This window comes from Bombus huntii, chromosome 6 (genome assembly GCF_024542735.1).
Source record: "Bombus huntii isolate Logan2020A chromosome 6, iyBomHunt1.1, whole genome shotgun sequence".
NCBI classification, from domain to species: domain Eukaryota; kingdom Metazoa; phylum Arthropoda; class Insecta; order Hymenoptera; family Apidae; genus Bombus; species Bombus huntii.
This window is the reverse complement of record NC_066243.1, coordinates 15,443,765-15,469,253: the sequence shown is the minus strand read 5'-3', so window position 1 is coordinate 15,469,253 and position 25,489 is coordinate 15,443,765. Positions and strand designations below refer to the sequence as shown.

The window sequence follows — 25,489 nt, the reverse complement described above, 5'->3', positions numbered from 1 at the left end:
TCAGCGCATAAACACAGACTGCAAAACCACCCACATCAGCCAGCAAGCTCTCTCATCGACGATCGAACAGAGATAAGACGGCTGAAGAGAACTAAAAGCTTGTAAACCTTCGGAACTGTGCACAGAGTAAAAGCCAAATCTAATAACAGTTGTCATTGGACTTTGGCACTTTCTCGCACGCCGAATTATCGCCAAGATCGCATTCGCTAAATGAGCCGATCGGACCAGTTGCAAATTCAAAGAATAGCTCGTATATCGCAGATGAACAAAAAGAATTGCGAATTTACGAAGTTCTACCAAAATCGACATGTCACGTTTGGCCGATGTCGGTATGAAAAGCGATGCATCACGCTGCGTTAAACGACACTACATGAATTTCACGTATGAAATTCTACGGCTGACGCGTTAACAACGGGGCCAAACAAATTGAAATACTCGGACTCTCAAAAGTAGCGAACTCCACATCGTAAACTTGGGATGGTCAGCCATCCTAAACGATATATCTGGACTTTGGTCTGATAGCCACGTCGAGATCGTGGCATTGTGTTTTGCTGCGGGAGGGGTTGGCAAGGAAGCAAAACGGGATTCCTAACAATATCCTATTGTTTGCGTAAAAACCAGAGAACGTGAGGATCGAAAGAGGGAAGCGTTTGTGACACACGGGCAGATCGTTGAACCTGCTTTTAATTGCACAGACGTAATCGATATCTTTCATTGGCGTACTATTTTCGTGCTCCGCGTTCACCATACGAAATCCTCTACAAGCCACGGATATAAATTTTCCACGACCGGAAGGATACGCCGAAGCATAATTTATCGTCCCGGTCGGAAATGATGCTGCTCCTGTCTTTCTGTTTCCGTTTCTCGTTTTTCTCGATATTTTTCATTTTTCTGTTCCCCATTTTTGTTTCTTTCGTATCTTTCTTCCTTTCTTTTTGGTTTTTATTATGAAACGAGTTACGACGAAAACGAATGCACGTCCGATCGATCATGGGGGACACAATGGGCCGGAAAGGTCGATCCTGCAGCTTCAGATGGTACATATTCGGGATTTATTGTTGCAAACGGTGGCGCAGATTGACAGGCTTTCATAAATATCGATTCGATCGTGGACAGCGAATTTTAAATACACCTCTGTGCATATTAAGACACTTACAGAAAAAGAGTAAATTACCACGAGGCCATAATTTATAGCGGAGATTCTTTCAACCGTGTAGGCACCAGTTGCATGCGTCTATCGTAGCCACGTTTTTTTTTTTTTTTTTTTTTTTTTTAGGCACAAACAAGACAAATTGCCATCAGAAATTGCGTCATGTGTGAACCTGTGTTCGTATAAATTTATATATTGCTAAAACGCGGTTACAAAACTGACACCTGTCGCTCGTGTGCGTCGACTTTTAAATCACGTGGAACCGCGGTCCGTTTGATGAAAATGTGGATTGCATCGTCAAGAATAATTACACAGTGTACGTACTGATGGCTTATTCTTATATATATATGTGTATCTTTAATGGTTCAATGTTCTTATCTTTGAGTCGTTGTTTTAAGTTACTTTTTAATATTTTTTGGCTACTTATTAAATATTTCAGACGTTATCGTCTCTCGCGAATTATTTTAAGAGATAGACTGATAAATAATATAATTAGACTATGCTGGGTTTTCTTCAAGAAATATGACGGAACATTTGAATTCTCCTATTAATGTTATAATCTTATGCCTGTAATTATACCTGACGGGTAATGTTTTACCTTAAATGTCGCCTAAAAATGACGCTTCCTGCTCCGAAGAATATTATTTACATGCGAAGCTTGTTATGTAAGTTTACGCGATATTTTAGCGGGTATTTGTTGTACGGAAATATTATCGAATAACTTAAGTTTAGAAGCGAAACTGTAACCGTGTAAACCTTGCGCTGGGATCAATTTGATGCGGTAAGCTTCCGTTTAGAGTTACAGTTTTAATAGATTTACATGGATGCACAACGCGTGCGAAAGTTTCACAAAATTCCCGTGTTTTTCAATCAACGTACACGTTTCAATTTGCTTCGCTAATTATCCACTGAAACACGAAACCGCGAAACCCGCATAACTCTATTCGGAAAATTGAAACATGACGAGAAATTATCACACGTGAGCGATTCAAATGTTTGCCTGTTTTGGTTGCAACATAAATATGCCCATCTGTCGAACAATATTTTAGGTAACATTTGAATTATATTAAACTCGTTAAAATAACCATCCTTTGCTTTCCATCTTTCTTTTCGTAATTCATCTCTCATTCTCTCGAATAGTAATTTATCAACTATCTTTCTACTGTAACTTGTAGTACTACTAATTAGTAGAACATAATTTGTATGTGTTCCTAATTTATTTATTTCTTATTATTAGTTATCTATGATGATTTTAACGAGTCCCAGTAGTATAACAAGAACAGTTCGAAATAGATGTTTCACTGGTTAATACTTTCATTTTGAAGCCATTTTCTACCGGCCACGCGTACGTTCCTCTCTTCCTGAAATATTATTACAAAAATTCCTAATGGAAAAAATGTTTAATAACTCCAGCAAGGCCGACCACATTATCGTTCAACCACGCATGAGGACCTCATAACTCTCTCCTTATCCGCGGACGAAGAGAGAAAACGAGGAGGAACGTGATTATTTTCTTCGTTCTTTCTTTTTTCTTCTTCTTTTTTTTTAATAATTTTGTCACGGTCGCCACGATAACCGCGACCCGGAAACGTCCGCGTAACCAGCTTCTTAAATTGCTGAATAATTTCGTGCTCGAGAGCTTTGGGGTAACTAGATTCTAAAATTGCAGGTTAAATGCGCACTCTGAAGCTCGGAGAGGGACACTTCAGGATTTCGGAATAGTCGGATCCTCGAATTACGGAATAAATGGCCGTTGAAATTGCAAAGAGGCTACATTTTTCAAATGAATTCGACGATAGCTAGTAACGTACGAATTCACCTGGTCGTGATAGTAATTTAACATTTTCATTGATCGATTTAAGACGAAAATCAACGAAGATAAGACAAATCAAATTCGTCGTGATTATTGTTCTCTGTTGATGTTCAGATTGACTGATTGAAGAACGAGTGGATGTAATAGAAAAGTATATTGAAATAATTACAGGTATAAGTATAATGTATAAGTTTATGCTGATTCAGATACTTACTCTCTTAGTGCTGCTAGACGGTGGAATGATAGGGAGCATGTTCATATATTTATAGCGAAAGGACATTACCAAAAAAGTTAAGTTTATAGTTTTGGCTAGAGGCTACAGGGAACATAAATAGAAATCTGTTTATTAGTTCCTTTGTTCCTAGACCTTGTAACCCAAAACATAATGTATACTCAAGGGTACAATAATATGCACTTCTCCTTGTTTAGAATATTTCTGAGTAATAGCAGTCTCTAGTCACAGATATACATAAATAAATATGTAGAGTTTTTCTTGAAGTAGTTACTTCAACATTCTCGCCAGTAGAATTATATTGCGTTGTTTATATACAGGGTGGTTGGTAACTGGTGGTACAAGGGGATGGTGGTACAGGGGGAACTGGTGGAAAGGGGATGATTCTACGCGAAAAAAGAAGTCGAAAATATAGAATAAAAAAATTTTGTTTTAATTTTTAAAAAAATTTCTTTTTAAATTTACCGTGAGATCCGTTATAACGAGACGTGATAAAGTGGACGCGTACCGAGCGAAAATTCAAAGTCGATTTTCTCGAAAACAAAGCCTCAGACGAAAAATGTTTATTGTTCGATGCGACGAGAACTCTTTCGCAACTGCAGCGGATCGTCCGCTCTTACGCTGCTTCAAGTACAACATCTTCGTGATAAATTTAGATCGAAACCTTCGCTTAAGGACAATTTGGAAAATGAGAAGAGTCACGACTTACTTGACTTCGTGAAAGAGTCCAAATTAATCGACGGATTAATGTAACACCGACATAGTTAATCTTAAGCTGTCGCTATAAATCTTGTAGTTGATGCGACATAGAAAGAAAGAAAAAAAAAGAGCTTTGCTCGAACGTTCTCGAAGGCTTCGCTGCTAATAAATTAGCAGCCTTCTCGAGGATTCATTTCGGAAGGAAATTTATCGCCTACAAAATTATACTCGCTATCCTGATTCCTGCATCGACACAAGTTCCTTTTCATACCGATTCGCCGAATCCTTGTGGTAAATAAGACGATCGATTCTGGAAAATCGACTTTATTTTGGGGATAACTTAAATTATATACAATAACAATTAATGACGAATCTACTAAGAATTTTACCTGGAAAATTGAGAATCGATTTTCTAAGTCCTAAATTACCGCTCTTTTCTCGTGATCTAACCTATTCGGTAAAATAGCTGCCGAAACAACAGCAAAAGTAAATATGTCGGTTGGAGGGTAGCTTGAATTCTATAGAATTTGCATACATATACATTGAAAGGAATATTGCAAGAGCTAGGTGTCTTGTCGACGAGGAACGCGTTTCTTAAAACGGCAAAAGAACTGGTAACTGGTAACTAAAAAAGTTCAAACGAAACTCGAATAAACTGAAGGAAAAGCGACGTAGGATGGGAAGAAGCTACGGAATCAGGAATCGTTCGATTGCAGACGGAAGTTGGCCGAGAAACTAGTCGAATTCGGTTCTGGAAAAGTTTTTCCACGATCGGAAAATCGCGACGAATAACTGACCCGAGGTAGCGGCGACGGTTCTTTTTCGATTTAAATTTCGCCGACGCCTCTTTCGTTCGATTCGCGGTGCCGCGAAAAGATAGACGTGACAAGTAAAATGAAACTCCTTGCGGCGCATTAAACGAATTTAAACGATTCCGCCGAAGCAGATGCGCGGAAACGAGAAATTAAATTTCGCTTGGGTTCAGACGCGCGGCAGATTCGAGGCGCGAATGCGATATTAAAATTTTTCGCCTGAAATAATCCATTCGATTTCTGTGTTTTTAACGCAGCTTCGTGGATCTCGCGTTATTCCATTCGAATCGCTGTTTTCTCTTTATGTCGTGTCGTTAAAATTCCGTGGAAATTTTTAATGTTTCGGTTTTTTTGTCTATGCCGATAGGTTAATCCTTTATGACATCAACCAATTTTTATTTCACGATTAAACATCGTTATAATTTTTCTCACTTTGATAGCTGATCGTATGAAAAGTTCGAACGTATCGAGATTATACGCGCGGTAAAACGGCCACAGATAAAGAACGATAACTACCCATAAAAATGCATTGTACAGTTTGAAAACATATTTGTCACGATATAACGGTATTTCCATAGTCACAGCTAAATAATATTTATTTATATAAAAAGTTTTATCCACGTTATTTACACGAAATAGCAAACTTTCGCGCGATAAATTATTTTCCGACAATTATTCTGTCTCATATTCTAGAGTTAATAACACCTCCTAATATTTCCGTATAATTTATTGCGTATTGACTATTATAAACCGCGCTACGTTGCATTATCGACAACCAGTCAAGAATATCTTTGAAATTAACCCCGGGATCCGATAAAAATGTATAAAAGTACATCTGGCCACGAGTTTAATCTACTTTCTTTATATTTGTTTTATCATGACATGAAAACGCCTATGAACATAAAATTGGCACGTTATACGTCACCGTAATAGCGTGAGTGAAGGTATTACGTCTTTCAAGGCGATTGCTCTCGGAAATTATAGACTCGAGTAACGCAAACTTATCACGATGTTCCTGCGCTACTTCTCTAGAAACGTTAAAAAGTCTCTATCACGTGCTATATGCCAGGTAACGTTTCTTTAAAACCAAATAAAAAAAAAACATTCTAAAAATAGCTATAATTTTACCGATGAAAGAGATTTCAAGCTCTAATTTCAAGCTACACGGTGTACGGATCGTCTTGTACTTGTCCCAATGCATGAAAAATATCTGTAATTTTATTGACAAAACGTTACGAAGTTTAGAGTTGTTATAGGAAAATGAATTCATCAAAATTTTGTTCAAAATCCACGCAAACTTTTAACTTAATCTGGCGATTTTCTCTGAGCACGGTAAATAAACATGGTTTCTTTTTTTACAGCGTGTAAAAACACTTTCGTGGATGGTTGTACATTCAGATGAATTTATATTCTCAATTTACTCGCTCTATCTTGGTTTCACACTCTCGTTGAGTTTAAACTCTGTTTCGGTGTACAAGTTCTTCGAGTTTTATATCAATTTTCGGAGAAGTGTGTTTGACGTTATTGCTGGTTTCGGGAGCAGCGATAGGATATGTTCCTGTGATTGTTCGTGACATCGTGCGAGCTTTATCGTTGCTGAACGTGGATATATTCGAGAAGAGGGTAGACTCGACGCGCTTTGAAAGCTGATTTATGATCATACCTGTGTCGCTGTATGCTCAAGTATATTATGTTAGCGTGGAGGATGGAACAACCGACTCATATTACTTCCCTTAAGGAAGTGTCTAATGTATACATCTCTAAATTAGTGGATAGTTGCTTGATGTTTTACAGTCATCGATTTTTAACACGTATTCATTGTAGGAAAAATATTCTTCGTGTGTTACGAGATGCATCGTCTGTGTTAATACAATTTTTCAAATAAATGGCGACTGAGAAGAAAGAAATCTTGTAAAGCATCTTGTGAAAAATATTAAATGCTAAATATTACGGATTTTTTAAATATTTCACATCGTAAAAATTTTTACCGTTTAACACTTCGCGTAAAAATACGTCCTCCTTTTTATCCATATCCAGCACCTTTTTCAATCGTATCAATTTTCATAAAGAACAACTACGAATCGAAATAGAAGAATTTTATGCGAAAGGAATGTATTTTTATGTAATCGACGAGGTTAAGCGATAATATGGAAAAAATATATCTTTGTGTGTCTAACGCGAAATATGTTCAAAGCACAACCTCGTCCTGATAGAAAGACATAATAAAATTAATTAACAGAGTGGCTTATTCGATGCTTCGTAACGTGTTTTATATTACAAGGGCTTTTGTATTATACAATTTGCAAATAATAGTCGCTAATCGTTAACGTTAATGCGAATAATAGAGGAACAAAATATTCTACAGGAATTATTTGAACGTTTTATTCTCTTCGAAGAAAGCGCATCATACAATGAAAACTGCAATCGATTTCATATCCATCGGCTTCAATTATTATTCATATTAACTTCCACATTTTTCTGTAATTACGTTTTATCGTCCAATAAAATGCTACGCGTATCCACGTATATAAACAATTTCTCTCGTCATTTTCACACCCCTGGAAAATGTTAAAAAATTCCCCTGCGAGATCTGTTGTTTTCATAACGCGTTTCAGTCGCGTATAGTTAACATCGAAAAGCTCGAACCGCCGTATTAAAATTTACAGCTTTGAGTCAACTGCTTGGTCGTTTCTGCGACCTTAGTCAACGTTGCGTGTACTTGCGGAAAGTACCTTTGAAATCCACGAAAAAAACATCTCGTAGAACAGCGTTGAATCTCGGGTTCGCGAAATCCACGGACCACGACGTTTATTTAGATTCGCGGTTCGCTCGTTTATTTTTATTATCGCAGCTTACTTTGTCAACTCGGCCTGTAATTGCTGGCTAACGATAAATTCGACGCGCAGTTTTCCTTTTATGCGCGATGTCATTAAGCGGGTGGCCGTCTTCGCTCGAGAAGATCGCCACGTTTAATTTTAACGACCGCCGACGCGAATATGAAACCCTCTGAACAAAACGAAACGCCATTTACCGAGGTGTCCTCGGTGAATTTCCATGAAATTTCTACGTTCTACTTGTAGATATATTTACGGTAATTACGGAGTTTACCGACTTTCTCAATTATTGCTGTTCAACTTCTTCGGTCTTGCTTTTGGAAGCTTAGTTTTAGTCCAAACAAAAAAATCAATCGGAGAGTCTCGAGAAATCGATGCAGAGTATTTTATGAAGAAAATCTGACATTTCTAAATCTTTCTTAGAAAACCAAGTTTCGTGAAAGTAAGTAAGAACGTATTATCTTTCAATTTAATCCGCTTAACGTTCAAAATGTGCATTAGATTAGATCAGATTTGGAGCATGTCAATCCGAAGCTGTAGAAATTTCTATAGAAAATACGAACAAACTTCCATACAATTTTGCGTTCTCAAATTTCCTACAGAAGCACAAAAATTTCCTATCTACTCGTTACAATGCCGCTGAGTTTCCTCCGGTGTTTTCCTTTAAATTTCAATCGTTAAAACAAGAATTTAACTGTTATCGCGCTGTCGATGAAATCGAAAGAGTCAAAGTGAAAATCGAAAAATTCCGTATGACACGCACGATCATCCATAGAGGGTTTCTGTAAATGTTCCAACTCTTTCGCAAGCCACTGTATTCCCCATGTTTGAACAAATAAACACTAGAGATAATTGTTGGCTAATAAATAAACACTAGAGGTAATTATGGATTGCGAGGATCGATAAGGACAATTTGAAACGTTCGATCACGGAGAGATTCGATTGTTCCATAATAATAATCCTTCACGGTAGTTCTGAATGTTATGCAGAGTTCTATATGAAGTGATATAATTTATTTTCTCTAAAATTGTTGTCTCTGCCGGTGTTATTGGCGTTGACATGCGTTTGATGAAATTGTTCGTATGCTATGGAAAGCTTTTAATAAACTTCATACGAGGTTGTGTATTGAACTTAACGGAATGAACGATACTTTGTTAACGAATATAGCATTTATTAAAATACTAATATTCTCTGCTCAATGAGTGCAGAATTTCATGAATATTTCAAAATGTGTAAAAATTACAAGATTTTAACAAGTGGCTATACCACTATACCGTAAGTACGTTAAAGATAAATAAAAATGTAATTAAATGTAATTAAAGGGAAAATGAATTTGAAAAATATTTACTCTGTACGTGGACCTTTTTTCTTCTTTTTAATTAAGAAACAACTGGAATCCAATAATTACACCACCAACTTATTTAGGACAACCAAATTAATTACTTCAAATTTTAGCTACGTGTTAGAAAATGATGCAGGATTCAAGGATTCAACGTTTCCATATTTAACACAATGAAACAATCGCGTTTGGCAACGAGATGACATTTTCGTTTATTACAGCGAAAATTTTCTTACGAGATTTTCAACGATGTAAAAAATCTGTGTTGGAAATTTTCTATTAAAAAATGGGCAGATCTGACCGGTATCATTTTTGAGACAGAGAAATACAAAATATGCAATTCCATAAATTTCTGGACGAATGTAAAGTACGCGTGTGCGAGTGTGCGCTGTGCACAGATATAACACAAGGCACGCGAGCTTACGCGAAAGGCGGGCTACTGCATTCAGTTTTTCCAAAAAGTTTCCTTCTCTGCCGCGTGTGCTGACACGCAGTCTGTTACGCTTCCGCGCGCTATAATTTCGCCAGCGACTGTACGAGGAGAAATACCTTAAGAATACCATTTAAGGTATTCGCAGCGCGACAACGTCTTTCAAAAGTAAAATACGCCGAGACTCGAAAGCCATATTCTTCGCGCATGGCTGACATTCCTCTCGTAGGAAGAAATTTCTTGGCTGTCTGTACACGCACACACCAACAAACAATTGAGAAATCGATGGAACTTCACATCGCGGTACGTCTTAGACGCCGAAATTACCGATATTACGCGTTTCACGTTACTTTCGTTCGAAAACGGCCAGGTCGGAGCTGAATTTGTTGGAAAAAGGAGGAAAGAAAAGAGAAAAAATCGTGGAGAATGCTTGGCTCGCGAAGGTTTCAGAAGAAAAGTGATTTTAGCCGTAAGATAGCGAGAAAGTTTAAACGCTTCCGAATTCGCATTGAGAGTTTCAGAGGCAACTGTCGCGCAACGACGATAGAAGCAAGTGATTTCTATGAATTTCTTTTACACCAACTGCTGCCAGTTATTACACGAGATCCTTTTACAACGTAAATACGGCCATGAAGCATTAATATAATTTTTTTTCAAGAAAGCATTCTTCCAACTTTTGTAAGAACAGTTTCTCCGTAATTAAACGACAAATCATTTTTACAGCGGCTCGCTGTAGCCACTACGCGTTAAAGTTTCTACTTTAAGAACGAAGATCTTCATCTCGGTAAGGCTTGAACTTTTTGTAAAACTCGACCCGCGTATAGATAATATTGAGGTTGAGGTTGACTGAACAACGAGTGGATGAATTTGTAATAGAAAAGTATATCGAAATAATTAAAGGTATAAGTATAATGTATAAGTTTAAGCTGATTCACATCCTTACTCTCTTAGTGTTACTAGACAATGGAATGATAGGTAGCACGTTCGTATATTTATAGCAAAAGGACATTACCAAAAAAGTGAAGCTTGTAGCTTTGGCTGGAGGTTACAGGGAACATAAATAGAAATCTGTTTATTAGTTCCTTTGCTCCTAGACCTTGCAACCCAAAACATAATGTTTACTCGATACAATAACATGTACCGCTCCTTATTTAGAATATTTCGGAGTAATAGCAGTCTCCAGGTCACGGATATACGTAAATAAAGATGTAGAGTTTTTCTTCGAGTCTCTATCACCGCGCGCGATCGGTCGTAGGTGCAGTAAATGACATTGAAATTCTTCATGGAGTTTATCGAAAATTTACTGTTCAAAACGATTGGTAGACAATGTTACTTCGCAAACATCGCATTTTATATTCTTTATGACAGAGGAAAAAGTAAAAATTATTTATTTAAAAAAAATTATTTAGATTAAAAAGGAAATTAAATGGTCAATACATAATGTTATTACATGTAAATTACATTATAGAATTAGAATATTTTTTACACTTGAATTTGTTAAATTTAATTAAGATTGACAGTACTTGCTCCTAGTGGCAGTTAAAAAGATTTTCACAAGAAAAGTAAGACTTGTCTAGAAAATAATAAACTGATATAGGCGAGATGCTAGCAAACGGGTCAAACGTGATCTCTCACATCTGAAGAATACTTAGCGAATAAAATAAAAAGCAGTCGTAGCGCGCGTAATGATCCGCGTTTGGTTACAGAAGACAGTCGCAGCGCGCGGATTAATTCGCGTTTGGATGCAAATAGATTATTTAGAATATTTCTGCGTAATAGCAGTCTCCAGGTTACTGATATACGTAAAGAAAGATGTAGAATTTTTCTTAAAGTAGTTACGTCAACGGATAATATACTGGAAATATCGCAGAAATTTCGAAGAAAATCGATCTACGCTACGAGATACGTTGACAGTCGATGTTCGTTGTAGCAAACTGGCCAACTATTTCGCTAACAGTAAATTATTTTACGGTTCGCGTGCCGCGTGGAGGTAAAAAGTGGCGAAAAACGGCGAGTATCAGGGTGAAGTTGAGCGAGTAAACGCGGGCGGGGAGTAACGCGAGGGTGGAAAGCTAAGCGAGAGTGGGCGAAGCGACGCTCGCGCGCTGAGCGATCCCGGAAATCCGATCCGCCGGAAACTCTCGCGAACACGGAACGAGAAATCACACGTGCCATCGTCGCACTGAGATTCCGATCAATCCTGGCGCGTAGCTTGCGCTTTTTGCGGACAACGGGCGTCGGAACCCACAGCCGCCGGATTCGAACTTCCTAATTGCTCGTCAAATATTTTGTCGAGTGGCTGCGCCGTTCCTCCCGGCGGGGAAAATCCTCGTTGAGATCTCTGGAAGATTGGTTTCGTTGGAACGTACAGCTTGGCTCGCGAAGCTTTCAGAAGAAACGTGATTTTAGCGGTAAAATAGCGAGAAACTTTGAACGTTTGTGAATTCGTGTTGAGAATCTCAGGGGAGTGACGAAGTGATCTTATGAACTTCTTTTTTTGGGCAGACCGCTGCATAGTCATTTTCGGCTGTAAATATGGTCCTCAAGGACGGATGTAATTTTTTTTTATTCTTCTTGCGGTTTATAAACTTTTTAATAGCATCGTCGCGTTTAATAACTTTTCAAACTGCGGCGTACACGATAACTAAAAAAGCTAATCGATCGATCAATTTGGAACGAAGCTCGTTCACCTTGTTGCAAATTTCGCCAGGGATTGAACAAAATTTTTATTCGATTATTTATTTATACTTGTTGCGGTTTATTAACTTTTGAATACCGCCACGTTTAATAACTTTTCAAACTGGCGCGCACGATAACTGGAAAACTAATTGATCAATCAATTTCGAACGAAGCTGATTCATCTTGTTGCAAATTTCTCCGGGGATTGGAACAATTTTTATTCGATTATTTACTCATAATACTTTTCTAAACAACGTCAACTCTATTTATCTGCTGGAAAAGAAGTACGTTTCTCCTCTAAACGCTGCAACTTTCCAATGTTCCATGTTTCTCTCTCCAAAAAATTGGTTCCATCCCAACGTAAACTACCTGACTTTAGCAAAATTTCTTAACCTTTGCATTCGGATGTCCGTGACAAACGCTATACAGTAGACAATAAAAAAAAAAATTAAAATAAAAAGATTACATTTCTACTTCACGGCTATATCCACGATACTTACATCTCAAAAGAGTCTAGTTCTATATAACCAGTAACAAAAATTCTAAGTCTAACAAAAATTTCGAAAACTCGGTTGCCTTTATCGTCTTCACGCGAAAATCCCTCCTCCTTGATGCGACATAGAATCGTATACTGGACTTTACAATGAAATTCTAACGCCTGACGAGAGATAATTTAATCGCGGTGTGTAGATTACGATGATATTGGTTAATCGTATACAACTACTCGTAAACAATCTAATTAAAAGACAAGAACGTTGGCGCGGTAAATTTGCGCTGGTGCGAGTAGCGAAGGAAAATATTGCAAAGTGCAAATGATCAGACGCTTGAATTTAATAGAGTTGCATAATCAGCGCGTCTAATAGAGCAACATTCATTTTTATTACAGGATACTTCCCTCTGCCGTCAGTTTACTGCCTCGCGTGGATCTGCCTGGACGTATTATTATGTACGGCGAGCATCATGCACTTGTGCACCATAAGCGTGGACCGGTACCTGAGTCTACGGTACCCGATGAAATTCGGCCGGAATAAAACCAGGCGGCGGGTCATGCTGAAAATCAGCTTCGTCTGGGTACTGAGCATCGCCATGAGCCTGCCTCTCAGTCTCATGTACTCGAAGGTGAGACACTTAAGACGAAACAATCGATGCCGGGTTACGTAAAAACGTAAAAACACGCGATATCCAGGCATTCCATTCTATACGCGTTATACACGCATTTTATACGCGTTTTATACGCGTTATACAGAGTGTTTTGGGATTTTTTTTCTCCGCAAGGCGAAATGGTGTTTATATATGTAGGATTTTCTTATTTATTCAGAAATATTAAACAGGAAACGATGGTTATTTAACGTGAATTCAATACGATAATGTGCTATAACTAAGACAATTAAATAGTTAATTTACAACTCTCGTCGCCACGGTTCCAACGCTCTCTTCCACGCACACCATCCTCCTCGACAACGCTGACAATACGCCGACTTCTCACTCAACTGCTGACTGTTAATTCGTCTTTCTCCCTTAACACTTTGACTGCCACACCGAAATCACATGTTTCGCTGAGGACGCTACGGGAGTATTTTTATTATTCAAAGCATATAATGGCGAAATAATAATAAATTGACGATGTAAGACCACGTTCTTCCCTAATGGACCGTTTAACTCATTGGTGGTCACGGGCGACCACCGTGGCACCTTGGTAACAGTCGATAGCGACATATTGTAACGAGGCTTCGTTTATTTCAACAAACCATTCGCCTTCGTTATTTCTTTGTAAGTAAAACGTATGGAATATATCGTTGAAACGTGTAGAAGATATTAGTAAACGGTATTTGCTCGTTCTATATATAATAGCAAGGTATGTTCACACTTGTAACTTCAATTATACGATTATAAAGCAGCGTTTACGATTATTTTCTAAGCTGTGTTTATAATAATATTCGTAGATTACCTCTCAAAGATATGGACGCAAACACAATGCACCGTTAGATGCAAGATTTGTACTCTTTTTTTTTTTTATCGATGTTCGAATAAAAATGTTTAATCGTCCAATGGGGCACTTTTTACTTCAAAGTATCTTCTATTTATCGGTTATATTCAAAATTCCCTAACTGTCAATTTTCATTCAATTTTTACAATTGTAAGAAATTCAAGCCCTCCGATCACCGATGACCACCATTGCGTCACAGGAGAGACCGTGGCCGGTCATTATGACCAACGTGGCAGTCAAAGTGTTAAGCATCCCTTTGTCCGAGGTCATGGTCACGTAGGCTTTTTTCCGCGTAATTATTCGACCGAAGCACCGACGACACATTGACAGGCCTGTCGGCACTTAGACTTTGTCGCAACATTGTTTATGGTTCACCCGATATTTCTTAAGCCATTTGTCCACGATACTATATATAGAATAGAAGATATCTCGATGTACGCACGTGGTAATTTGGTTTAATAATTTGCTTTCAAAAGAGAAAGTAGAAAAGTATTCTTTCGAATTAATATATAATTTATAGTGTATGAGGCATCAATTAGAAAATTTAGATCAGAGCGAGCGTATAAAAAGATGGGAAAGAAAAACGCATTAAACAGCTTTTGTTTTCCAATAACTCGTTTATGAAACCATTGACAGGAATTTCACGGGCTTTTCGTGCTACACGAAACATAAAGCTCTTTCTTCGCTCGTGTATTTCCAACAAGGATCGTAGAAACTGAATGCGTGTAGAAGGCTACCTTATAAAAGTGCTTTTAAAATCTATGAAATACAAAGAACCGGCAGCCACTTCAAGAACATTATTCTGAAAAGTTTTGCAGAAAAGGAGTTCAAGGATATCGTTGCTATCCAATGTTAAATATTTTATCTGCATGTATCTCATGGCAAACTTTTATTATAAATTTTATCGGGACAGTGTCGGCCGCTAAGTATTAATTACGATCAAGCCAGCATTAAGACGAAATTAAAAATAAAAAGGCAAGAATAAAAGTATACAAAATATCGTAGGATGATGTGTCTCGCTCGTCGTTACTTTCTTAAGTTTGTTTAATTCTTACTGGAAATCTCATTCGGAATAGGATCGTTTCTTTTGTATCACAATTGCATTTCGAACAAAGGGATGCTTTAAAATAGATTCTCGTAAGAAATGGGAAAATATTATACAACGTTTCCTTCCTTTACGCAAGTTTGAAACAAATTTCAAATTAAATTGTGGCAACTTGAAATTGAATTACTAAGAATTCTGTAGAGTTGATATTCTAAAGGAAATTATTTTTTACCGAATCAAGCGTGCTCGAGGAAGCTTGTAAAATACAGGTGTCTAATTGAATATTAAAAAACGTCTAACTTAACTTAACTTAAAGAGATTTCTATGATGCCCAGCGACAGAAATAAATATTAACCATTGGAAGATCTGTATTGATTAATATGAACATTTAAAAAATTTATTTATTTATTTATTTCTAATTTTATATATTTATAATCGATTAAACTATGCTTTATTTCTAATTTTTAAAATGGCTGTTAAACAAGGTGATAGAAATAAATATGTAATAGTTGGTACGAGGATAGTAATAAATATCCCACTCGTAGAATAAATTACATCGCGCAGTTTCAAACGTTTAACAGCCAGTTAAAAATAGCTACTGCGATAAATTCTTGAAAATTTCAAGCAAACAACGAAATAACACGAAAACGGTAGACAAACAAGGAAGCAGACAATGAAATGCGGATAATTTTCCACATCCAAATCCTGACGCCTTCCGTGGGAAAATTCAAATGATAAATTGGGTCGTTGAATTTTCCAGGTCAAAACTCCCTGCCAATGTTTCACGGAATTTCATATTTGCATTTTTACGGAATCCAAGCCACTGTCATCGGTGTAGTTCCAATTCACCTAGTTACGAAATCTCGTTCTGCAAATTTCGTGCCTCGCCAGTAGAACGATAAACGTGCAGCTTTTTAATAAAATATAATTTGCCTGGGTTGGTTCAACGTATTTGCGACATTTCGCGTTACGTTTTCATTTTTTTTTTCTTTCTACTTTTATCGCCTGCAAATACAAAATACGATAAATGTCAAATGAAACTGGATAATTGTAACGAGACTGTGAGAAACATTCCGGATGATCGAATCGTTCTATTCTCGATCCAATGAGAAACTCGATCGACTGAAATACTCGCGGAAACACCACAGTCTTAACTGCGACAACCTTCGTCATAAAATGTCTTATCTGCGATTTAATTTTCCAGTTCGACGAACTTGAAATCTTTTATGAGATCGCCAGTGTCTTCTTGGGAAAGTCTTCGTCCTAAAGACGATTTAACCGGGTGGCAACAATAATTTCATCGAGTCTTAATGAACGAGAGTTCAAGTATTCGAGGTTGATATCACGGAATTGTGAACGTAAAGTGGCTACAAAATGCATTTGTACACCACCGCGTTTCTTGTTGCATTTATTAATTTGATCGAATTCTATTGAATTTCCTATCATTTGCTGGTACTTTCATGCGATTACAAAAATCCGATATTATGGAAATAAAACGTATATAGAATCTGATAGAAAACAGTTTATAACTAAATGAACGAATTATCTTTCTTGTTATTTTTAGCGGTAAATTAATAATATTCTAGCGGCGGTATATATATTTGAAAATTGATAAATGCAATTTATTTAGGCATTATATTTCTTAAATCACATTTTTCCCGTCTGCGAGAGCCGCAAATCTCTAATTCTTTCGAATCCAATTTTTTTTTCTTCTCAAGCTACTAAATAATTTTGGTGTTTTAAATCGATATCCAATGGTGTTTTATTATACAACTCATCTATGCCAAAATCGCGTACCATTAGCTTTAATATGTAAAACTCTGCTATGTACCGCGCGCAGACTCATCAGAAATTCAGAATTGCTAACTGGAATCAAAACAGGCTAATTGCCATGAATTTATTAGTAGTTCGTTTTGATCTAACTCTTCGTTATAAATCTGACCTAGATTCACCCATGTCTTAAATTTCTAATTGTCGCCACTCTATTAGTAAATCATTTCCATCGAACTGCTCTTTATAGCATTAACAAAGCATCGCACAATTCAATTCTGCGGCTAAGATCTGACATTGTTGCTGAATCTGTTAATATCGGGTTGGCAACTAAGTGATTGCGGATTTTGTCATTAGGTGATATCGACAAAATCCGCGATCACTTAGTCGCCAATCCAATAGATCGTTCTTATTCGATTATTCGATTTTACATTTTCTTTTATCCGCCACGTGTATATATACGACCCAGCAATCCTGTACAATTTTCGAATAAAAATTTCTATTTTTTCAAACATCATTGCAAGGCATGTTTTTTATTTGCTAAAAAAGAAACGAATCGACGACAACCGAAGCGATGTATTCGTCGAGCTTACGGGTTTGTCTGTCAGAAAGCACTCGGCTAGCGGCTCACGGAGAGACTCGCAAACAGCTGTAATTTTTAATGGCAAGAAAAGTTATCCCGTTCCGCCCTATTAATTCCTATTCTCCTCGTGTACTCATTAAACTCGCTGAAATATGTAGCACGGTTTCTGTGCGGGAACGTGGCACGCTGGCCTAACAACCGAACACACCAACGCGCTTCCAATTAACCCAACTGGGATTAAAACGCGATTCGAACAATATTAATTCCCAAACGTACCATGGACACCCGATGCTCGTCGTTTACGGTTGGATGTCGTTTTAACGAAACGACGACACGTTTTACGCACCCCTTTCGCGTGCGGTGCAGGTGTTTATGCGAACGAAAACCGCAGAAGTAAAACGTGATTTTTTTTTTTTTTTTGGAAATTTACAATCTAATTCACAGAGTAATAGACATTTTTTAGTAATAAAAATTTGTATTGATTCTTTTTTAATTTAATATTCGACCGATACCGGCGATGATTCACAGGTGATTGCTATAATTCTGTTTATTATCAGTCGAATATTCAAGAACATTCGTAAGTTATGGCGAGATTCATCGAGGAAATTGTTGGAAAAACTTTGACCGATTTATTCTTAAATTCATTGATTTCGGCAAAGTTTCTCGTTCGTCTTAAGTAAACGCTACTTGCGTTTGCTGTTCCAGCAGTTGCTTCGCCTTAATTCGAAACTGCAAACAATTTGCGAGAGCATCTGCCACTTCACAGGATTGTTTTCGCCATTTCTTATCGGCATCTCTCGGTAGGAATAAAAATTCTATGCCATGAATGCACAAACGTCTTTTAATAAGAAATGTTGTTGAGAGAGCAGCAAGAAAGGCAGAAGTGTAAATTGGATTCAGAATCGACGTACATACTTATGTATGCAGCGTTGAGCATTCGTATTTCTGCAAAATGGGAAAAACTTTCGAAATCCACGTTTACGATATAACTGATGAAACTTCCTTGAAAACTTCTATATCTTTCGTAATATTTGAAATTCAAGTAAATAGATGAGAAATTTAAAATATCGTTTCCCTAATTACTCTGATCTCTATTACTTTAATAAATTATTAAAAAATAATTTTTCGTTCCAATAGATTATATTCCGGTTTATTTTATCTTAGTTTATCGTACGTGCAATTTTAAGCAAAATTGGAAATACCTTACGAACTTGATATTTCTAAAGTCCGTGTGCGCTTTTATTCTATCACTATTTTGAATAAGTCGTTCAAGATGCAGAATACGTGGGAAATGCTCGGAGGAAAAAGGAATGAGAACGACGTAGCGTTTTAACTTAACCAGATATGAAAATTATAACAAATGAAATTTCTAAAAAATGCTCTTTTTCTATCGCGATGTACGAACGTTTTATCAACTGTGGTCGAGATATTTAACTAATAAACTTATTATCTTTCTAGTGGTTTACATTTCCACCTCGTTGCGTTTCCATTCCACGTTTCGAATAAAAATATTTTCTCACTAACGCTTCAAGAAGAATTTATGTAAAAGTTGATACCGAATTTTACATAAATGTACTATAACGTGCTCGGAATATTTCTTCTAAATCAGAAGAAAAGATTACAGATTGTAAAAAAAAGAAACAATTTTCACGCAATTAAATCTCCAATCCCCGATAATTTCATTTCGATCGTTCCAACAGTCATCAATCTTCGCGGCTTTGTAATTCCCGCGAGGAGAAAACATCGAAAACGATAGAAGTCTGTTCCGTAGCGAGAGAAATAGTATTTTCGCGATGCACGCGACTAAAGAAGGCGAGTGTTTTTTGTTGAACACGTGGGATATTCTCACGCGAACCGGAGAAATTCGATACACGCGGGCAACGTACGAAAAAACGTTCACAAACAGTCTAACATATCTAATGTGCGCGGTTGCATCCTCGAACGTTAACATCGTGAACCATTTCATAGCCAAATACACGGCTCTGGCTGCAGAAACGATGAATTTCGGTCCGTGTTTCGTCTATGGAAATTCGAATTGCGAATGGTAATTCGCGCGTTTCCCTCGACACGCGTAGCATGCACGAAATTGGCGCCAACACGCCGCGCGTAAAATTAATAATCGATGGTTTGTATTTCAAGGCGTTGTTTTAAGCGGCGGAATGTTTGCAGGCGCGATGAATTTTATTGGGAAAAATTGTATTCCAAATTTTGCCCGTAGTATCTGTTTCCTTGAAACTTTTGCCTCGAGGAAGAAAATTAGGAGGAAAGAATTTCGTATTATAATGCAAATTCAGGTATTTAGAATGCATCGAGTATCGCGAGAAAAAAACTTTATAAAATTCAAATTCGTTTTATGTGTATTAATATTTATATCGCGTGAATTATCACGTCGATTTTCATCGATAATGTATGTAGGCTTCTTTAAATGTTAAGTGCGCAACATTTAGATCGACTCTATTAATAAATTATATTTTTATTCTATACGCGCATAATATTAAACTCTAATTTCTTTGCCGCTACCTGTTCCATCAAATTCAAGAATTTCAAGGAAACGTTAACTCAGAATCCTACTTTTTTCGGAAAATTTTTTAACGAAGAAAATATTAAAGCGAAGGAAACTATTTATATAATTTTTTGATCGTCGCGGTACAGATATTTTCGTAATTATTTTGTATTATCATATATTTCTTTCTATTTCCTCGAACGAGCTATTTAAACACATATTTATAGGAAGTATGAGAGTAACAATATTAATTTCACATTACAACCCGCCTAACTGCTTTATTAAATACCAGACATATATTATCCTTTCATCATCTCAAGTAGTCGACATTCCATACTAGATCGATACAATATATAATATATTTCATTTTTGTAGAAACCGAAGAAATTAGAGAGTAATATTGTGTAATATATAACGACTCATTCGGTAGAAATTAATTCTTGAAACTACAAAGTAAGTTGTACTTATGTCATATATAACACATAACCAAACAACTACAAACTTACCAAATATTAGTGAAGCGGATCCTCGATTATCCAAACACCCGTTGCTGGAACATTCGATTACGTTAATCCTGTCACACGATAATGGAAATTCAGATCACTGTAGCGTTGTGCACGAACACTATGTTAACGACACGTTTCGAAATGAAAATTTTAACGAGTTTAAATAATATATAAGATTGCATTAAAAATCATAGAATATTCGATATAATTGACTAGAAGATTAGGTAATGCATCGCAAGGACATCTTTCTGAAAGGACCAATGAGAATCCAGAAATATTTAACACAGTAAATAATATCGATATGATATGGACGAAACACAAGACCAGGTTAACCTTACTTTAAAGAACTTTAAAGGAAACGCGATGCATGTTAGCAACTCAAAACCATTGAGAAAGTACGCTGCGAGACGAGAAGAGGATAATTGAAACACACAAAAATAACAATACGTAATAAATTACACATCATCTTTGCGTGAAATTTGACATTGCGACACGAATCGTACGATTTTTCGAACCTGATCATCACACAATGATTATCTGATCATTCAGAAGCAACATTAATTCGAACAATCAAAGATTCATCGTAATATGTTTGTATATATTGAATATTTAAATTAAGAAACAGTATTCTGACACAACAAAACGCGCGAAATTTTTCAATATGGCACCCACCGTGTGTTTACATTTGATTCGCGGTATACACATTACGCGCACATCATTTTTAACCGGTGAAATTTCAAGTATTTAGTTTATTTAACGTTACTGTTTCGTGGTAAGACATTTTCGAAAGCAAAATCACTTTGTACGACACGGCAAAATACGAAAAGATCATTTAGTACCCGCGCACTCGAATCGCGTACGTTCGCGATCACCGCATGCAGCGCACTCTGCATGTCAGAAGACTAAAGAGCAAAAATTGCGTAATAAAAAATCGCGGGAATTCGATCGTAAAGGAAACCTCATTTCCGTAATGATTTATTTACGATGTCGTTGGTGGAAAGTTGGAAAAGTTCTTCAGGGATACCTTTAACCTATGTTCTTTCTACATTAATTGGAAATTCTTGCGTTCTTGTCACGATTCATATTTGAAGACAAAAATTAAAATGTTATGAAATATTTATTGCAGGCTTTGAGTCGAGTGACAGCTTTGATCTATCGTTCTGTTAACTGGCTGTTATATTATTTAAAGGAATTCGAAAAAATTCAACCATGGAATTGAAAATTAACTACTGTAAATGAGCTTTAGAGTTAATTTTAATTTTCAATTTTTATAAATCCAAGTGCGACAGTAAATGTAACCTTTGCTAATATAAAAATTTGTGAATGTAAACGTGCAATAGCAAATTTTAACTTTTGCAAATGTACGTATATTGGGAATGTATACCAAATTCAAACATTACAATGCGTTAAAAACAGGAAACCAACAATCGAAAGGATAGTTATAATTTGTCCGACCCAGTCAACAATTACAAAAAGCGTTAGAAAATAAAAATTTATCCATTTCAAAATTCATTTCCTATATGAAATGAAATACTGTGCGCAAAACGTTCAAATCTTTTTCGTTCTATTATAGAAATTGATATCATTGTACCGTCTGTTTTTAATAGACTCGGATTCGTTGACGGTAAAACAATTTAGGTAGAAGTGAAATGAATCCAGTGATTGCGTATCAAATTTCATCGATATTTTGTAAAAAATTTGTTTGGAAATGTATCGATAGATATAGTGAATTTCATAATAGCAGGGACAAAAGAGAAATAGAATAGGACGAGAGAGTGTGCCTCGATTGAGACTATCATTTTCCGTGTACGTAGTGAAAGGTTATGGGTAAACAAGCTTGATATTATAAATGAAAAGAGATCTTTCAATCAACGTTCAATTTTTTAAGATAATAACTCATTCCACAAAATGTACAGTACCACACATTTTGAAATGGCCTGTTATATACTACCTACGCTATAAATATGATCTATTTACTAATATCTTTTATCCAACTTTTACAAAAGTTCAAACGAACCTGTTCTGATCTTGCCGATTTGATTCAAGTATCAAGATACATCATTTATCGCTTTCCTCTATACGTAACTGTATTTTTCATGATCGTTCGAAAAGTTTTTTCATCAAATTTTAATAAAAACTCGATAAGGAAACGAATAGGATGAGTAAAGAATGAAACTACAAGCCACATTTTCTTCTTTATTCTATTGGGTTGGCAACTAAGTGATTGCGGATTGTGGTATTGAAGAAACTTCTCGAACGATCATGAAAAATACAGTTACGTATAGAGGAAAGCGATAAATGATATATCTTGATACTCGAATTAAATTGGCAAGATCAGAACGAGCTGAATTGAACTTTTGTAAAAGTTGGATAAAAGACATTGTCATTAGGTGGTATTGGCAAAATCCGCAATCACTTAGTTGCCAACCCAATATTATAAATCTTATTTCACCTCCGATTATCTCGTTTAATAAATTACCACCACGCGTTTATAAACGAAGTTTCACGGAACCGCGTATAGACACTGGTCCCAGCAGTTTGATTGACCAGTGTCTTGTCATCAGTGACTGACAATGAAGCGAGCTCTTTTATTCCACGAAAACACGTCTCTTTCCTCGCAGATACTAACCCTCGTTTAGACCTCTCACGGAGTCACGAATTCAAACGGCATGTTCGCTCGTTTCCTGACCGTTCGATGAACGTTGAGTCGATCGCTTTGGATGGAGGTTACGGATGAAGGTATTCGTCAATCGCTCTATACGACACGCCAATATCTCGTCGAAGAGAAGAATATCGATAAAGGGGCGGATAGATGAATCGCGATGTTTTTTTTTTTTTAGAAAGAAATCACACGTGATCCGATCAATCGTCCCTGATACCAATCTCGTTTCTCGTTTTCCTGTGAAGTCATCGGAACATCTATTTAAGTTACTGTACGAAGTATGTTAGAATTAATGCAAGTGGTACTGTAATTAGGATGATATTACAACATCTGTCCACTTTAACGTACTAACGCACGTATTATCTAAATTGATCAACTCCACTTTCTTTTATTAATTCTTCTAATTCATTAACCAGGTAGACGATTAATAAATCCATTTTCAAGAAACGAATCACTCTCTTCTATAAGCTCATTTATCGCAGTGTTTCGATTTATGGAGTTGTTCAATGTGGCTTCTGGCTCATATAATGAAATACAGTATCGACCAAACGATTCAGACCAGCACGTATTATGTATTCTGTAGAACGTAGGATTAGTTCGAAAAAGGTCAACTCAGGATTCTGCTATCTTGGAGAACTCTTTTGTCAAAAATTCATGAGAGCAAAGGAAATTGCTGTTGTATGTGTGCTATGCTCGAAAGCGTAAGTTCTCGGAATGCAGTGACGCGACAACCACATATTTGGATCAACGAAGTAAAATTCGAAAAATGGTGCACTATCGTTAATTTATTCTTCGCTTTTCAACTATTTGTTCCGTATTAATTTAGCTGGCAAGGTTCGCGCTAAAAATCGTGCACCAGAATCGTTAACTTGGGGATATGTAACCTTGAGAAGAAAATAATCTAGATGGTATAATGGCAAAAGCAATATAGCGTATATCATCATACATATTACTTTCGTGCATATGAAATTTTATTTGTGGAAAGTTTAATCGTATTCGAAATTTTGTCAGATATTTGGTTAATATAAGCTGGTTAAAGGAGAGGAAAAAATCCAATACAATGCACGGCTGTTGAATATTTAGAAGATTTAAAATAAAGTTGTTAGAACTTCATTATTCGACGTCATGAATCAACAGGATACTGGCGTAACTTTTTTATGAGTTTCGACTTTGAAAGCGTATCGTAACAGCTGCTGAAAATATAAATTCACCGCTTGAGGAAGCTTATGTAAATGTTGATTTGTCGAATTCAAGAGTCATGATATTACGTTGGAAGATAAGTCGGCAGAAAAGCCGGAAAATATATCGAAATGCTATTTTAAAAGGGATTATTGAAAATAGTCCACGATAAGCAACAGAAAAGATAATGCGTGGAATGAAGACAGAATAAGTAATGGAAGCATTACGTGAAAATTTTGTAAAATCCACTTACCTTTTAGTACTTTACTTCAAGAAATTGTTAAAATATTGTTACGGTAGAAATTATTCATCGGAAACCTTCTTTTATTAATCGTTAATTTCGTTTCATTATTAATTACGAGGTGAATTATTAAAATTATCTTCGTTTATTTCATAAAACGTATCGTAGATCCTTTGTATGCACTAAAATAATTAAAAAGAATCCTGTAAACGTAAAATCTGAGTGTCAAGAATTGCGTACAACGTAAAACTAGTTGCAAAAAGAATCTATGTAAAGTTAAATCCCCAGCTTTCAATCCTCTATCCATATAGCGAGAATGGAAAAAAAAATTCCGAGATTTTTCAAAAAGTTGCTTTGAACTTTGCAATACATTTACTTAAAAAACTATGGAAATTTAGCACGAAGTTAACGCGCGAACGAACAAAATCTCTGACTGAAAATTTATACAACTATCCACAGAATTCTCTCGTATGCGCATTTTTCCGCAATTTTCGGTCATATTAAAACGAGAACGAGCTTTGGATTAATAACACATACACGTATATGCGGTTAGACCAAATAATATATTTATTAAAACTCGAATGAAACAGCAGTTGTAAACCGTATACAGTAAACGATGTCGAGAATTTGCCGCTTAACGATGATAAAATTAACTATACAAAAAATAAGAGATAGGAGGTGTCGCTGTAGGCGTTACATGAATCGGAGAGGAAATGGCCATAGTATTTTTCCCGTGTTGCTTCTATCAACAGTGAACTATAGTGCGTAGCGTGAACGAATGATCCGTGTTGCGTCGATAGAGCCACAAGAAGAATTTCTGCCACACGCCATTTAATCTTCGGTATATTCGAATGGCTCTGGGGGTTCCGCTTCTTGCTCTTCTTCCGGATGAGGGCCATAAGCTGGAACATAACGACCATAATCGAACCTAAAGCGACGATAAGCTTTCTTGAAAAGCGAATCAATTCGGCGAGCGCTACAGACAATCGACTGACGACAAGACAGTAATTGGCTTTCCGCGATAA

At 36.5% G+C, this 25,489-nt stretch overlaps 2 protein-coding genes across 4 annotated transcripts in view; one reads left to right on the top strand and one right to left on the bottom strand.

Annotated features, from left to right (window-relative positions):
• LOC126867136 (5-hydroxytryptamine receptor 1A) overlaps positions 1–25,489 on the top strand; it is a 128,861-nt gene that overhangs the window by 72,190 nt on the left and 31,182 nt on the right. For all 3 annotated transcript variants that reach the window (XM_050621343.1, XM_050621345.1, XM_050621346.1), the window contains exon 3: positions 12,875–13,107. In XM_050621343.1, the coding sequence (XP_050477300.1) occupies positions 12,875–13,107 (233 nt within the window). The remainder of the gene's footprint in view (positions 1–12,874; positions 13,108–25,489) is intronic.
• Positions 25,009–25,489, bottom strand: part of LOC126867132 (26S proteasome non-ATPase regulatory subunit 1) — a 94,819-nt gene continuing 94,338 nt past the window's right edge. The window contains exon 14 of the mRNA XM_050621340.1: positions 25,009–25,366. Coding sequence (XP_050477297.1) covers positions 25,296–25,366 — 71 coding nt within the window. The 3' untranslated portion in view covers positions 25,009–25,295. The remainder of the gene's footprint in view (positions 25,367–25,489) is intronic.